Source organism: Ananas comosus, linkage group 4, assembly GCF_001540865.1.
Source record: "Ananas comosus cultivar F153 linkage group 4, ASM154086v1, whole genome shotgun sequence".
NCBI lineage: Eukaryota > Viridiplantae > Streptophyta > Magnoliopsida > Poales > Bromeliaceae > Ananas > Ananas comosus.
Window position 1 is genome coordinate 13,751,441 of NC_033624.1, and position 17,247 is coordinate 13,768,687.

Genomic DNA, 17,247 nt, shown 5'->3' on the forward strand with positions numbered 1-17,247 from the left:
AAATTTTAGATAATATTTTATAAAAATTAAACTATAGATTGCACGATGTTAAGAATTTCAAGCAGCTCGTTTACGGCTCGAGCTCACTCGACTCGAAGTTAGGCTCGCTTGAGCTCGGCTCGAATTAATTTCAAGCCAAGCTTGAGCCTAAATTTAGGCTCGAAATTAATTTCAAGCCAAGCTTGAGCTTAGGTAAGCTCGCTCGAGCTCGGCTCGTTTCCACCCCTAGAGAGCACATTTGACAGCATTCTCCATATTTCTCAATAGGGCCCCACAAATTTACAGAACTATAAACAAAGCGAACCATATAAATTTGCGAAATAAAAAAACCGCTTCATACCTTACTGTATATGGTTTCACAAATAACAAGATTTCTGAAAACATCTTCACACCTTACTGTATTAGTTTCAGCATGCCCAAATGAACAATGCAATATCTTTCTTGCAGGAACACGGAATAAACTATTCCAAAATAGTCATTGTCGGCACAGTGAAATTATCTTCTTCTCTTTTATGGATACGATGATAGCATTTCCATATTGCTCGCCCCCCGAGATTTGGGTAATATTATTATTTGCTGAATATAACCTTCTATTCAGCCAAACCAACTAATCATGAACCCTTTATCCTCGACAGCCTCTTCCTCTTTCGATTCTTCTTCTTCGTAACGCTTCTCTTTCCACTGCTGCCAGATTGAACAAGCACAAGAGCACTACCACCAGCTGGTCTACCGTTAAATGTTCTCCCTTTCTTACAAAACCATTTCAGTGGCAAATTCTTTGCAACTTTTGCAATATCACCGGAAATAGCAAGCTCAGTTAGTGTTTGAATCCTCTCCTGCGTTTGGGTAGCCCATGCCACCAATTGATCAAGTGAGATTGAGTCATCCAATGGTCGCCTCCAGAGATCAAGTAAAATTCGTCGAAATGACTGGTACGAAAGAGGAGGAGGAAATTCCTCCATACCTTGGCAAAGCATGTTAACCTTTATGACATGTTTGCAAAGGTTTCCCTGCATCGACCAAGAACAATTACAGAGAGAGAATTCACATCCCGGATTCCATACTTTGTGTGTTTGAGTACAATCCTTCTGGCTGACAACTTCTGCGAAAAGACAATTTTCATTATCAAAACGTACGGCATCATCAGGAATTTGTAGTGCTCGATGCCAGGACGTGGAAGAAATGTACTCCTCTTTTACTGTTGGGAATGACCCGCTCTCATCGGCAAAGAGATCAAGCCAATAACCCGAGTGGATCTCGGTTGTGAGCTTATGAACTAACCAATCGACGCGTTTTAGGGCACCAAGATTGGAGTCATCGTAGATTTTGGTCTTAAGCTTTAGATGGTATCCTTCAATAGCACCACAGGACTCCTGGCTGGCTAGGGGAAGACTCTTCAGAGTTTCAAGCCACATCTCTAACATATTAGAAGATTAAATAAGTGTAAGGGGAGTAATATGGCTTTTACATATACAGAGCTGCAATGCTATTTACATGTATTGTTGTAAAATCTGGATTTTTCATATATACCCCTTAAAGATGCAGTTTCTTTTAAGGACAAGGGAGAAGTTGAAGATGCAGCATCTTTTAAGAACAAGGGAGAAGTTGGTCTTCTATTAGAAAATAGTTTTGAAAGAAGAACATGTGTGGAGTACAATGGTACATCTGTAACAAAATCAAGTTTTTTGGGCATATATCCAAAACTCAGATTTGGCGAGGATAACTACGTCAATAGATAATATTGCAGTTGTACATATAAATGTAGATCTAGTATATACTGAGATTGGAATCAATAAAATAAAGCAGAGAGATTACCAATTTTGGGAACCCAGAATGCCTTAAAATACTGCATGAAGGTAGTCTGGTCTACAAAATCTTGAATTAACTCCTCTACACCACCCATTGCATCCACTTCACTCCAAAAGCTGTAGATAATTTTGCCCAGACGTTGAAATATTTCACGTTGAATTTCATTGTTGGTGCATCTCTTAATTACATTCTTTAGCCATGACCTACGAATACGCCATAAAGAGAATAGAATAGGGCAACAAAATACATCCCTGAAAAACCACTGAACAAGTTAGTGCCAACAGAAGAATACTGCAAACTGATGGAGCCACTAAATTGAAGTTTGGTTAGAATGCAGGAAAGCCCCCCGAACCCATTGAACTGGAGCAAATTAATAGATATCGCCTTATCCAGAAAACCGTCAGAGGAGACAAAGCAATGGAATTTTGCAATTTTAGGGGGAATTTATAGATTTCAATAGCTTTGGGGGCCAAAAGGAAATTTCCCATATTTATTTGATGCTTTCCTGTATTTTACCCAAGCTAAATGTTCCTTCAGGGATCTCACCTGATGGGGTCAAGCTCTAAAGTTGGGTCATCAATTATAAACCCACAAACTCTCCAACTCAAATCAACTGCATGAATCCTATCTGCAAGTGTTTGCATCCATTTAGCAACATCCTTCTTAACAATAGTTCGAGTAATGACCCACGCAACAGGAAGAGCATGTTGTCTTGAATCGAAAACAAGTAGCGTGTAAAGTGGATACTGCAACAGAAAAAGATCGCATAACTAAAAAATTACACATAGCTTGTTCTAAGTGGCTGTTCCAGCCTAGCTATAGCTTCTGATTGTTCAAAAAGGCATTTGTAGCCTTTTCAGCAACACCAGAAGCAGAAGCTTCAAGTTGGATCTCCTGCATTTGGGCTTAGAAACTCGTATCAATTGCCTAGCACAGAAAAAAAAAAAAAAAAAAACTTCTTATCGCAAATGCCTGGCTATATCATCACAGAGTAGAGAAGCTGCTCTAGAACCTAGGCCATTTCTAAAGAGTCACCAAAACTATGAAGGAACTACAAATTTGCAAACATAAGATACAACTTATTTCTAAGTACCTTCAGCTTGCTTATACCGAAAGTTGAGTCACATGCCAGAATACTTTGGTGTCCAAAACGAAGCATCTGCTGCAACTGCCACTCTGTTTGGATTCCTAGGATAAAAGGGTCAGTCTCTGTTGAATCTTGGTAGAAAAACACTGATTTCTTATTCCTCTCAACCCACATCCGAATGCTAGCCTGGTCATCTAGATCCAATTCATGAGTAGACCTCTTTATAATCATTCCAAGCTTTTGGACATATTGAGAAGCAAGACTATCTACCCTCGCATTCGAGCCACAATACCTTTGCACGCCTTCTATATGTGTCTGCAATATATTCTCCTCAGGGATTCCGAGATAAATCATCGATATAGTTTGCTGCTGAATTTCACTGCATATGTATGGGACCTTCTTGGCACCTGGGCCAATGGCATCTCTATCTAGAGGACCATGGCATATAAAGCCAGACTTGTTAATGTGGCGCCTTTCATGGTATATGATGAGTGCAACTGAGGGACGGGCGTACAAGCGCTTGATAGCAAAGTGGCAAGTGCAACCACGCATAGACTGCGGCCGAGCGGCACGATTTCTTGTGTTGAGTCTGTATCTTCGGCTCGGCAAGATGTTCCCTCCCTCTCCATAGTTCTCGGGACCAAATGAACACCAGTAACTAGGAAGGAAAACAATATAATTGAGAAAAGAAGTAAAAAGTTTTCAAGAGAAGAAATACTTCTAGTAAAAACAATTGCTCAATAACTCACAGCCTGTATAGGAGATATTCATCACTTTTAAATTCCTTCAAGCTTCCCTTCTCTCTTTTCCTTCCCCTTTCAATGTGAAAACGAGTAGGACACTCTGCGTTTGAACTTTCGCCGCTTATAAAAGCCTCAACTCGAGTGTAAGGAATGAGGGCGACATCATCAACATGGTGTTCCGTGCTTCCAAACTTCGTCCATGTCAGGTCGGCAGCAGAAAATACATCTCCTGGAGGGTCCTGAATTGGAATATCAGTAACGGAATCCTTTATCTCCATTTACTGCTCTACTCCTCTAAAATGGGAATGCTGATCACGATGCCTACAGTTCAAAGCAATTACACTCATTTACAAGCATACCTAAATGAAAGTTCAAGAACACTGATCTTCTAAATCTTCTCGTTTCAAAAGCACTGAGACAAAAGAATCATTTTATAGAAGATCAACAAAATTTAAGCAAAAAAAACAACATTTTTCTCGGGAGTATTTGGAAAATCACGTCACGAAGAACAAGGTAGCAAAACAAAGAGAACTGATAAATTAGATAGTCTAAATCATCAAACAAAAAAAACAAAGAAAGAAAGAAAAGGCTAGAGACATTTAATAAAACAAGAGTAAATAGTAATTACGTACGCTGCATCTGGCGAAACAAGTATAAGAGTGGAGAAGGGAGATGAGAAAAACTATCGGCTTGGGATGACCCAAACCCAAATTAAATATATAGCTAGGTGAGACCTTAATTGGTTGTGGTCAAGTTGGGTGAAATCTAGCCACCTCTAACAACAACCAGATACGTATTTGTACAACAATCGATTAAGCAATCAGACTAAGGATATTTAACAAATAGAAAACTATGCACAAGAAAATGTATAGGATATGAAAGAACAAGATTAGAATAGGATAATCCAAAAGACAATAAAAGGAAATAAGACAATAGCAAAGTTGAAAGATGATAGCATGAGCTAAGTTAAAAATAAAAGAAAAGTAGCTAAGATTAAAGAGCAGAAAAAACCAGTAGTGCAAAACCTATCATTAACTAACAATAAAACGAAGAACAAGAAAATTTGTTGAACAAGGAGAAGAAAAAAGAAGAGATAGAAATAAAATAACAAAAATAGAGGGATTGGTTTAATACAAACATTACAGGGTTAGATCAAGTGAAAGACAATCATTTGTAAAGCTAACGAAGAAATTTTGATGTGGACATTTGAAGGTAAACTATTGGACTCTATTGTATAAATGATAGCAAGAAGAAAAGAATAATAAAGAACACTTCGACAAAAATGTACATAAAGAACTTTATGAAGAACAAAAAATGAGAAAATGCCTAAATGGTCAAAGAGAAAAGCAAATTCTGATTCAAGTTTTGCAGTTTATTCCACCTTGTCCTGTCCGCTGTTATCCCTGAGTTGTTAAAAATATGTGCAATATACTGTGTCGATAGTAGAAGAAGAAGAAAGATAGAACAGACAAAAATTAACTAAGCTTAATATCTTATGCTCTTATAGTAAAGCTTTCTGTAAGAAGAGACAATAGCGGTCCTAATGACCCATTTGGTGATCAACTCATCTGCATCTCGCAAAATCGTAAGCAGAGCACATGTGAATAAATTGGTTGTTAAAAAGTAAAACAGTTACTAAGAGAAAAGTAATGTTAGTAACAAAATAAAATGGATTATACCACAAGAAGTAATTAGGATCGGACCTGAGGGTCACCTATCTGACATTCTCTTGGCAAGGCTACCTGATTATAGACCTTAGGGTGCGTTTGATTTGCGTTATCTTTTTCAGATTCCTAGTAATTCAATAGGAATATAAAAATATGACGGTGTTTGGATAAACGCACTAAATAATCTAGTTGATAATGTTGGATTTACTTGGTAATAAGATTCATACCAAAGTATTAATCTCATTCCTTTGAGGGAGGGTGGGTATCCTCATATTAATGGATTCGGATAATCATAATATGTCTAATCTTTTTCTTTCTCCCCACCCGCCTGCTAGTTGATATTGTTTACCTTTAGTACTCTAATCTCATATCTCTCTCTAGACTTATCTTTCTATCTCTAAACTTCAACTCTTTTTCTCTCTAAACTAAGTTCTCTCTCCCCCTCTTTTTCTAAAATCTCAACTCTCTCACTCCCTCTAATCTCGACTCTATCTCTCTCTATTTCTTTAATTATTCTCTCTCTCTCTCTAACCTATGTTCTCTCTCTTTTTTCTAAAAAAATGTTTGAATTTTTTTAGCATTATCTAAAATTAATTAACGAAATAAATACATTAATTGTATATTTTTCGTAATCTTAAATAATATGACTAAATAATATAACCGTGCGAAACCAAATACCGGCATGCCACATTCTTAGTAATAGGATGGGCAGGAATAAGATTTTTGGGCATCTTTCTTTTTATTACTAGTAATCTTTCGCAGTGCGAACCAAACGCGCCCTTAGATCCATCTGATCTAGGTGAGCAATGATACCTGACTCTAGGGTTTCGTGGTCTCTGCGAGAAAGCAATGGTATATGAATCTAGGGTTCGTGGTCTCTCAGAGCAAACACCAGAAAAGATACATACGAAATCACCAAGAAAGTGGGTTCATCATACAATCACGAGAAACAAAAGAAAATTGTGAAATAGTCAAACAGATGATGAAACTGAGAACTAAATTAAAGGGATTAGATAAATTACCTCTTCGACGAGAAACCCTAGCTCCAACACGGAACTGTCTGAGCCTCGAAAAGCAAGAGTTTCCGCCCGCGTACGATATTGAGCAATGTAGCTAGATTATCTATCGATCGGAGGAATCGGACGATTGTAGTTCAGTAGTTAGCAGAGGAAGGTAATAAAAAATGATAATAAGTGGCCGCAGCAAACGAGGAGGGGCGAGCCTGGCGGAACTCCGGTGGCGAGAGGCCGTGCGGGTGGAACTCCGGCGGGGCGACGGGGCTAGGGCATCGTCGGAGCTGAGGGGGAAATGGGAGGAGAGAGAAGGGAGAAAGACCGGATCTAGGCGAAAGGGAAGATCGCAGCGGCACTTAATGGTCGGAGCCTCAGATTTCCGGATCGGAGGTAAAAGGCGGACTGGATAGAGCGGAGAAGGGCGACCCGAAGCCCGTTTGCCCGTTTACAGGTGGATCGGGCGGCCAGAATCGCGGATCGGGGGAAGGAGGCGGACCCAAGACCCGGAGGGCTGTGGATAGTGCGGATAAGGGCGAACCGACGCCCGCTTACCCGACTACCGGCCGTTCTTGGAACGGACAATCCCGCTCACGGCCCACATTTCCATCAAAATCGGCCCACAAGTCTCTTTTACTATTTTTCTTTACTTTTTACAACTTAATTCACTATCTTTTCTGTAATTTATTTTTAGTACAATGTAAAGAAGTATATAAGAAACGAGAGTATCAATGAAAATGAATTAGCACCTTCTTTCTTTCCCAAATTTCTTCTCATCTAAACCCTTCTTCTCCCAATTTTTCTCAACTCTAATTCCCCACTTCTAATCTCTATCCCAACTTCTTATCCATCTCTATCTCTACATTTACCTCTATCTCTTTTTCTTACCCTTTTCCTTATCTCGATTACATCGAAGTCGCTGCCGGAAACCACCATCATCCCCGCCGCCGTCCACGCCTCGGCAAGTTCTCGTCATCGGCGGGTTGCGACGGGTTGCGACGAGAGTCCGGAGCGTTACACAGGGTTTGCTGCCGGATCAAGGGTTTCCCGAGTGGAGAGCAGTCGAAGCGGAGAGCAGGGACTGATGAAGGAAGCGGAGAGTAGCGACGGGTTGGGCTTGTGGAGAAAGGAAAAACCGAAGCCCTCTCGTTTGGCCAGTCCGACTTCTTCCGTATAACTTAATGGACGGCCCTCGCTAGGCCTAATATGACAAAAAGTTTTCGAGACCCAGCCATAAGCCCAGCAATTATTCAGGCTTAAATCAGGCCGGCCCTATGTCAATTGGTACACAAGATCCATTCATATATACAGTGAAGATCGTGCAAAAATTTTAAAAACTCAACACAAAATTTTCCTTCTCCAAAAGACACTTTTATTTTGTCGCTGTATTTTCCCTTATAATCTCTTGTCACTGGCTGGTAAAAATTGAAGTGAAAGCACTATGGTGGCCCATGCGTATGCCTGTCACCTTCTATTCCTGGGCCATCCACTCTTTGTGGCGTAGCTTACTGAGCAGGATCATTAACCTATATTGGACCAGTTGCATAGATGTGGCCCATAGGGAATTAGATCCAGCCTAATGCTGAGTAGTGATTGGGCTAAAACTGAAATTTGCCTTCTCAACATAAAAAAACACTAAAAATGGAAGGAGCGCATGCTCTCCGATTAGTGCAATTAGAGATTGGATATCTACCATACACGTGAGGCGCAATCATGCATACAGTAGACAATAGATATTGCTAGTGGTCGGTCACATTTAGTTTAATAGTTTTTGTCTATGGGGTTCTCCGGCAAGTTTTGAATTGTAGATTTTAAAAACTTTTTAATTTGGGATAAAAATTAAATTCTCCGAAAATAGATTTCTTAAAGCCCATTTCACTCTTTCTTGGGTCGTTTGCTGGTCCATTTTCCCTGGGTTCAGTGAGCTTTTAGATCTTTTACACATATTGAGCCCATTTGTGTAGCCCGGTTCGTGAACGGGACTCGGACGTAACAAGTAGCAGGCCTTCGAACATAATACTTCCTATGATTTAACCGAAAAAAAGATTGTGAGATCAATTGTTTGCGAGAGTTTCTATTTCCTAGTAAAGCAAAATTAAGAATTCCCGTGATTTAGCGTAAAAAGAAAATTGTAAATTTACTTAACAAACTAAAGCCCAATTAAAGCCCGTCTCTAAACTTACCATGCATGTGTTGTTAGCTGTCCCATCCGTACCTGAGCAAAAAGATGGAGAGATTTTTCTTTTTTTCCATGCGGGACCTCCCCTCAATATTAGGCCACTTTGAAATAGATCCAGAAACCTTTACCTTTTCTTTTGTTAAGTAAAACTTCTCATAAATTAAACGGTAATATTAATCGCTAACGTTTGTTTGTGAAACAATCAATAAATTTGGTAAAATTTTTAATCAATCTCGCTGACACTCTCAACATTAAAATATGGAAAGCTAAAGGAAATATCAATTGAAATGATTCGAGATGAGGGCAAACATTGAAAGTAAGCCCGTCCCAAAAAGAGAGCGTCGGATTCAATAGGGCCTAACAGAATGTCGGGCCGGAGTCATGCGAAGCGTCCATTTAACAAACTGCGCCCATGCAATTAGCTCAAGGAAAGTTAGACCTTGAATCGGCCCATTCATAGATTGACGGATGGGTTTTTAATGTGTCAATTTTTGGAGTTCTACCCTTTGAACTGGTGGTAGTTGGGCAGAGTTTGGCGTAGAAAATTATTTATGGGGTTGTGAAAATACCAGTAGATGATTGAAAGAAGGCACGGAAAATGCCCTAACAAATCATGTTTTATTATTAGAAAGCAAGATCTAACTATCCACACGAAGATTAAAATGGATTTGATTCTTAGCTTGTAGAGGTATGCATCGTATTTTGAAGGCTGGTTTAATTATCAAGTCATTCCAATATAAAGCCTTCAGCGACTAATTTGAAGAGGAAATATTCCATGGGACATTGATGAGTGGGAGAAAAAAACAAAAAAAACAAAAAAAAAAAAAATCCAAGGAAGGGACCTGGTGTGTTCGTAGTCGTGGGTTGGGCTTATACCTACAACTTCCCTTTTATTAGGTATATGGGCTACTGTTGAGAGAACCCAATCCCCCTTTTTTGGGCCGAATGGAGGAAAATCACGTGGCACTTCTGTCTATGTAGTTCGTATTTGGTCCAAAGCTAAGTCAACCTAATACGGGCCTGATTTCTGTAGACCAAAATAGTTATTTTGAGTCACGCAGCAGATCAACCCAATACGTTAGTTTGGGTCCAGATTAGGCTCCCGGACTACATAAATGCCATTTTTTAGGCCTGTAGAAATCACAGCCAGTCCATCCAATTTCGGCCTCCGGCCTCTGAATCTAGCTTTTGTAGGCCTACGAACTTCGGTCAAACTAATTTGGAGGTAATTTTGCAAAATATTTATTGAAAGCTGATAAAAGATTACACATTGCTTCCCTAGAAAAACAATGGATATTTTATCTGATGCAAATACTCACTCTCCAAATGCATTAGGATGTGAGGGCAAGGAAAAATTGCAACTTAATCTTAATGTTGGTTGTCATATTTATTCTTTGTAAATCTATGATGAGTTTTTGATTCTTCTCTGGGCCTATCGTTCTCAGGTCAAAACAAACCCAATCGTGGTTGAGATTGTCTGGGCCGAATTTTGGATAATCACAAGACTCTGATGTGTCAGTTCTTGTATGAACCAGGTCGTCAGCTCTCTCGGCCCAAGCCCTAATCCACGTGGACTAGCTTCTTGCGCTCCTATTTATTCCCGCCCGAACTCCTTTTCCCCAAATTTTCTTTCCCTCCATCGATCTCGAGGGAAATTTTGAAATAGAAAGAAAGAAAGAGCGAGAGCGAGCGATCACCTTCTTCCACTTTGCCAGCATCGATCGATCCATCGAGCCCCACCTCAAGGAATGCTAGTGAGCCCGATCGGAGAGTTCGCTCCAATGGCGAAGCTTTGTGGTGATCATCACCATCCATTGGCGGTAAGCGTTAAGGAGGAGGACTCCATGAAAAGGCCGAGTTCACTTTCAATTCGAAGCTCATCATCATTGTTCTCACCATCATCGCGGAAGATATGTGATCGCTGCCACAGGTGACTTACCTTTCTCTATCTGATTTCGACTATTTCTTGGCTTACGTTCATATTTGGGCCTGTATAATGTCGGTTAAGCGGCGGTTTACTGGTGCATTTCTTTTCTTTCAAAAAAATTTATGGAGAAATTCATTATGTCATCTCTCTCTCTAATCTTTTCATCATTGGGTGTTAACAGATGCATTGTTTGCACGTTGCAGAATTTTAGTTTTTATCTTGGGGGCTATTGGTTGACTTGGTGCGAGCATAATGACACAAGGAATAGTATTAGAGGATGCTTTTGGTGATATTTTCTCTTCTACAATTTCTGAATTTTCATAACACTAATCTGTAAGTTTGCATTAATTTTTATCACTAAAGTTCATTAGATTTAGTTCTTTGAACAATCTTAAGGATATCAGATCGTGAATAAGAAGACAAATGCTAATCCATTGATTAAAAGGATTTGCATATTGTACGATCACTTGATTGTCTGTTTATTATTGAAGCCTAAACTGCATGGGAATATCATTGCAATTTAATAAACATTCTGCATCTTTTAATTAATCTTTTTTGTGCGATTAGATTACTCTGCTTAAAATTTAGAATGTATAAATTCTTTCAAGAAAAAAATTCTGGTACACCCTCAATATTCTATGCTTGGCTGAATGTATTTGGCATTATTCAACTGAAATTGTATTTGTGACATTTTTACCATTATTTGAATATTGATAAACACAATAGAAATAAAATTTTGATAGAGACTTTGTGGATCTCTTTCTTAGTCCCTACTCTTTCCTCTTCTCTTCTCTCAACCAGAAGTATAGGTAGGTCCAGATTTTTTCATGTTCACCTCCTTTTCTAATTCTCTCATTTATGGTTTAGGTTTGTGGCTTTGGCTCAATTATTTAGTAATTGCATATTAAAGCAAACTTGTAATAATTTAAACCATTCAGGTTGGTTTTGACGGCTGTATTGCTTCTAACCAAAACAAAATTTTGAGCCGTGAGAAAACATAGTAGAAACAGAATTTGCAAAGAGAATTTGTGGATCTATTTTATAGTTTCTGTCGCTCTCCCCCTTCCGACTAGAGGTCATAGATTAGTTTTAGAATTGTAGATTCACAAATCTTTTCTCTAATTCTCCTAACTAGGTTTCGCTCTTTAGGGTCAAGAATAGGAAAGTTGAAACAACAACAGAAGTAGCACAAGGTTTGATGGTCTAGGGATTAGGAACTTGAAGAGGCAGAAACGGCAGCGGCAGCAGCAACAACAGTGGAAGGAGAAGCAGCTTTGTGTTTAGGGTTGTAGGGGTTTGGGTTTTAGCCCCCGTTTGGTTCGGGGTTAAGAAAAAGTAGTTATTCCAGGGATAGGGTTAAGTTCAGGGTTAAAATGGTGTTAAAATTTTTTTGTGTTTGGTTGAAGGTTGGAGTTAGTCTAGGATAGTGAAAAAAAGTGTTTGGTTGGAGTAGGTGGGATAAAAAAATAATGATTGATAAAGAAGAAAAATGTGAGAGCTCGGGATGCGTGCGGAGTTAAAGTTGGGAGGGGAAGTGGGGTTAATGATTGATAAAGAAGAAAAATGTGAGGGCTCGGAATGCGTGCGGGGTTAAAGTTGGGAGGGGGAGTGGGGTTAGTAAACCCCACTAACCCGGTTTGGGGTGGGGTTTACTAACCCCACCCCAAAAGAATGGTATTTGGGTATAAATTGGGGGTTAAGGGGTTATTCCACCCCTTAACCCCCACCCCAAAAGAATGGTGTTTGTGCTTTAGGAGTTAGGGTTTATTTCTTTGTGATTAATTGAACAATCTAATGAAAGGTTTGTTTGGTTCAAGGGTGGAATTGGAATGGATAATGGAATGGAAATGTATTGAAATGGTAATTGGATTCGCCCACTTTCCCAAGACGTTTGGTTCATTTGTGGATTGAAAATTGGAATGAGTTATTTCTATTCCATTGTTTGGTTCATATATAAACTAAAAAATTATAGAATACCATAATACTAATTTAACTCTCAAATATAATTTTATATTATTTAAAATTTATGAAAAATATAATACTATTCTCTATTGAGTTTTCCAAAAAAAATGTCAAATTTATTTTAAAAAACTTTTATGCAAGAAAAAATTATAAAAAATACATAAATTTTTTAAAATAAAATTTATATTAATTAATGTGAAATATCAAACACTATCTAAAGTATAACAAAAGCGAACCAAACATAAATTTTTTAAAACTTGTTCTGTTGACTTGAGCCATCCATTCCAGTTCGGAATAGGAATCCCAAACCTATTCCTGCGAACCAAACAATCGGATTTGATCAAACCGATTCCCATTCCATATCCAAAATGGATGAACTAAACTGTCCCGGAGACTGTGAACGCATCCGTCTCGCCTGTCTAAGTCACGCTACCTCCACGCAAAACAGTCCGTGGATAGCAAAACTAGTCAGTGACATCAACGCGAAAGCACAAAGCCAAACTTCGGAGTGGCACTCGTGGGAGCTACCCAACCGAGTATGCAAGCGTATCTCTGTCGAGCTCAATCAGGCTCTCGCAGGCTATAGTTAAATAAACAGGATCTAACAACCAAAACACACGTGTCCTCGGCACAATCTGATGCTACATCAGTAATCCNTGATTCAACTTTCTTATCTTCACCTGTAATAAATAGTAATGATTTGCAGTTACCATTATATGAACTTGCACTATTATCTTGGTGCTTCTAAACCTAAATTTTTAACTTAAATGTATCAATAAGCATGTAAATTGAGAGCATTACCATGTTTCTGGCAAATCTCATCTTTTAGCCTCACGTTTCTCTCTTGCAGCACTCATTTCCTTTTCCTTTCTTTACCTTGTTGTGCAGTATATGGTTTGTGAAGCACCGAACAAGTCATCACAGCTTGTTGACTTCCTATTGAAGAACACGTCTATGAAGATAATAGTGTATGGTTATACATTTGACAATTGGGTCCTTGTTTTTCTATTTATGTATGTAAGGTGGACTTAGTGCAGTGGTTAGCTAATAGAATACCTTCTTTCTGTTTTACTTCACAACAGATATTTCATGACATGTGCTTGTGTTGACTACTGGGGGATCATCCTTCCCCAACTAAACATGCTTAAGGGTTCTTCAATAATTTCTCTTCATGGGAAGATGAAGCAGGTAGGGTCACTGATGCGATTAGAATTTTTTTTTTTTTTTTACTTTTTTTTTCTTTTATTATTTCTTACGGAGTGGACTTTTTTAAAAAAAATCTATAAGGCTATATCTTTTGTTTTGAATTTTCCATTCCATAAGTTTTTCTGTAGAGTGCGAGGGAGAAAGCATTGGCATCTTTCACAGCTCTATCAAGTGGTATCTTACTTTGCACAGATGTTGCAGCAAGGGGACTTGACATTCCAGGTGTCGATTGGATTGTGCAGGTAGATTTTGGTGTACTTGGTCAGACCTATTTATGTAATTAATTAGATGCCTTGTGTGTGTTTCATTAGCAGTAAGGCTTGACTGTAGGGAGCAAATACAACAACTGAGACATACTGCTTGATAATATAGGCCTCCAAATATTTGTTTCCTTTGTTCCATTTCTTGTAAATTGTAATAAGCGTGATGAATCAGCCGTCATGTGAAATTTTATCAAATTGGAAAATTTATTGATATAGTTTCTCAATTTCTTCTCCAAAATCTCACACTATCTTTAATTTTTGCAATTTCGAGTTTAGAAGAGATAAATTTAACGCTTGCCCAAGGCTGTTATAACAATTCTTACGAAATGGATGGGAGCATGCAATCTCTAAATGAGATGTATAAAAGTTGTTAACCTCTAAACAATCAGTGTTTGTGTGATATATCAGATGCTTTTCTAAGTCTTTATTCATTTGCATTGTTCTGACTATTGTTGAGGCCACTTCGGGAAAGATCTGTTTCCTTATATGTTAAGAAGTCCATTGGCGGGTTTGCTGTTTCTAATCTCATTTTTATTGAGTTGGGCTCAAATCATAGGATAGTAGGTTAAACATTACTAACATGAAAATCCATCATGCAAATTGCTGACAGGAAAGATATAAATGCAATTGTTTCCCATGCCAAAGAAGTTCATTGTGTCTTGTACAACACCCTTTTCTGATTGAAGTTAATTAATCTACTCTGAAAAGTATTATGAACTGTTTGAAGCGAATGTATTATCTCAATCAATAGGATATAACACCATTCATTCAATAAATAATGTTCTTTGAACTTTATCGTCATTGTAGTTTCTTTCTAGAATAATTACTATTACAGTGTTGAAAATGTGGAGTCTCATTTTGTTTATGAGGAATGATTTTATTTGATTTGCTATTGATTTTATTTGAGTCGCTATTGTCATCCAGTATGATCCACCTCAAGATCCAAATGTCTTCATACATCGAGTAGGCCGAACTGCACGGATTGGTCGACAAGGAAGTGCTATTGTATTTCTCTTGCCCAAGGTTTGGCTGAGCTTGTACTGCTTACGAAGAATTTACTTATTCATCTTCTGCTTTATAGCTTAGTCAAAATTTCATGTGCAGGAGGACGCTTATGTCGAGTTCCTGAGGCTTAGGCGTGTGCCTCTCAAGGAGAGGCAATGTTTAGATAATGCTGAAGATATTGTTCCCCAGGCATGTAGCTGTCATCTAAAGTCTGTTTATAGCTACAGATAAATTATGTGAATATTCATATTTATTTTTTGCTNTCATATTTCTTAAGAATATAAGAATAAAGAGATACAAAATTAAGCTAATTATGTAAAAAAAATATAACAAACTATATTATGCTTATAATTAAATAAAATATTATATAATAATATTTCTGTAATAAAAATAAAATACTATATATAATAAATGAATATATATTTATAAATAAAATTATATATATATTAACTAATGAGAGCATGCGGTCCACGGCCTAATGAGAGCATGCGGTCCACGAGGATGAAGTGGCCTCGTGGACCGCGCGCGACTATAGCCTCCCATACGCCGCTATTTTTCTCTTCATCTTCCTCCGCGGACTGCAACAAGAACACCATTTTTTCTCCAAAAAAAATTTGACGGACAACCAAACATGGGGAAAAAAAATTTTCAACCGAAATTTTTTTTTCGGAGGGGTTTTAGATAGATCCAAATAATCGCGAGTTCGGCGACGAGAGCGGCAGAGGAGAAGGACGACGAAGACGACACGGATGAGTTGGCGACGAGAGCGGCAACGAAGCTACCCGCGACTCCGCCACCGCCGTTTTTTTGGGCGAATCGTTCGCAAATCACGAATAATTCGCGGATAATTATTTTTGATAAAAAAAACTTGTTTTTTTTCAAATTTTTCTGAAAAATACTGATACGGGCGTTTTATTCGGTTTTTGAAAAATACGCATATAATTCGCGAATTATACGCGAATTTACTAACAGAGCTCTCAACAAAGCTATCTAATTAATTTCTTGCATATATATCCTGTTGTTACAAATATGTTTTTCTCTGATTGAATTTTTTCTAACACAAATCAACTTCCTTCCATGAATTGGATGACTACACAGCTCAAGTATAGTTTCTAACAAATTACACATTCTTGTGTGTAAATAGATGAATGTGCAGGGATACATATACACGTAAAAGCCCCTTTAAATTTTTATCTTTTCCATTATGTCCTTATGGGCATATTTAATTAGCATTACAATTAGGCATAGAGATTTCTTAAGGTTGGTTAAGCTTGAGAATATGTGTTTATTTCCTAGAGATTTCTTAAGGTTGGTATGGTTAGCTTGAGAACATGTGATTATTTCCTATCGATGGCAAATCTCCTCTGATTATTCTCCTATTTACTAAATCTAGAGATAAAGCTCGAGAAAAGCAACGCCAGAAGACTTTGCAAAGAAAGGAACCTGATGCTTTTCACGGACCAAAAACGGAAAGAAACAAGAAGCCAGATCTAGAAAAAGCTGCAGCTATCACAAGGAAGAAAACAGGCAGACAACGCCGTGCAACTCAGACGAAAGAGGACGACGAAGAATTGGAGCAGGAATATCGCTTACTTAAAAAGCTGAAGCGAGGAGCGATCGACGAAGATGAATATGAGAAGCTTACAGGCTTCAGAAACTTTGACGAGGAAGATCCATCAGACGACAATCTTGATGAGCTTGGCAAGAAAACTTCCAAGGTAAAGAAAATTAAAGGAGCAAAACACAAGCAAAGAGGAAATGCAAAAGGGTCTGCTAGAAATTCTAAAGGTAATAAGAATTCGAAGGGTAAATTGAAATCTAAAGTCAATAAAATAAGGAAATAATTAGGATGTGATCATTTCAGCTGTTTTATACACGTTTATTCACAACTGCGTGGAACTTAGAAAATTGCACAAAAGGCAACTTCTTGCAAGACCTGTTGTGGAAGATAAGGGCTAAGTAGAAGATTAAGAACCCCAACTTGACCAGGATGGTCAGAGTAATCAGCTCGCTTCCATTTTGAGGGCAGTGTTGATCTACAAAGCTTAGTTGAGATTAACTGGAGTAAACATGAATAATACAGCTAAAGGGTTTAGGCGGTGCATCCTTCAACCTGTTTTGCTTTCTCGACATGATGAATGCTCCAACCAGTGAATCAACGGAAGGTAGAACCAAAGCAATGTAAGTATCACTTTGTTATACCCCAGGAATTTTGCGTGTAGTCCACAATGCATCTATATATGCTTGTAAGTTTTGAACGCATGCCTGTTCTATATTTATTCCTTCTCATTCCCAATGTCTTTGGCTTGGAACTCTAAAATGGCACTGAAGAAGTTCTAGCAAAAATAGCGTTGAATTTATTTGGACACCAGAATTACACAAGGGTACT

The 17,247-nt window shown here is 38.2% G+C and overlaps 2 protein-coding genes across 3 annotated transcripts; one reads left to right on the top strand and one right to left on the bottom strand.

Annotated features, from left to right (window-relative positions):
• Window positions 293–6,667, bottom strand: LOC109709220. Of its 2 annotated transcripts, none has more exons than XM_020231329.1 (6): window positions 6,329–6,667; window positions 3,646–3,878; window positions 2,903–3,554; window positions 2,356–2,555; window positions 1,816–2,060; window positions 293–1,417 (listed from the first exon to the last, which is right to left on the bottom strand). In XM_020231329.1, exons 3-6 carry the CDS (start codon window positions 3,446–3,448, stop codon window positions 612–614), a joined length of 1,797 nt encoding a protein of 598 aa, XP_020086918.1. In that variant the 5' UTR covers window positions 3,449–3,554; window positions 3,646–3,878; window positions 6,329–6,667; the 3' UTR covers window positions 293–611. The 2 variants fall into 2 exon arrangements, with proteins under 2 accessions (XP_020086918.1, XP_020086917.1); XM_020231328.1 differs by having other exon boundaries at window positions 3,646–3,960.
• LOC109709129 (DEAD-box ATP-dependent RNA helicase 18-like) lies at window positions 13,251–17,178 on the top strand. The gene is made up of 6 exons (XM_020231197.1): window positions 13,251–13,352; window positions 13,467–13,572; window positions 13,719–13,832; window positions 14,778–14,876; window positions 14,958–15,086; window positions 16,199–17,178. The coding sequence occupies exons 1-6, from the start codon at window positions 13,276–13,278 to the stop codon at window positions 16,700–16,702; spliced, it is 1,029 nt and encodes a 342-aa protein (XP_020086786.1). The 5' UTR covers window positions 13,251–13,275; the 3' UTR covers window positions 16,703–17,178.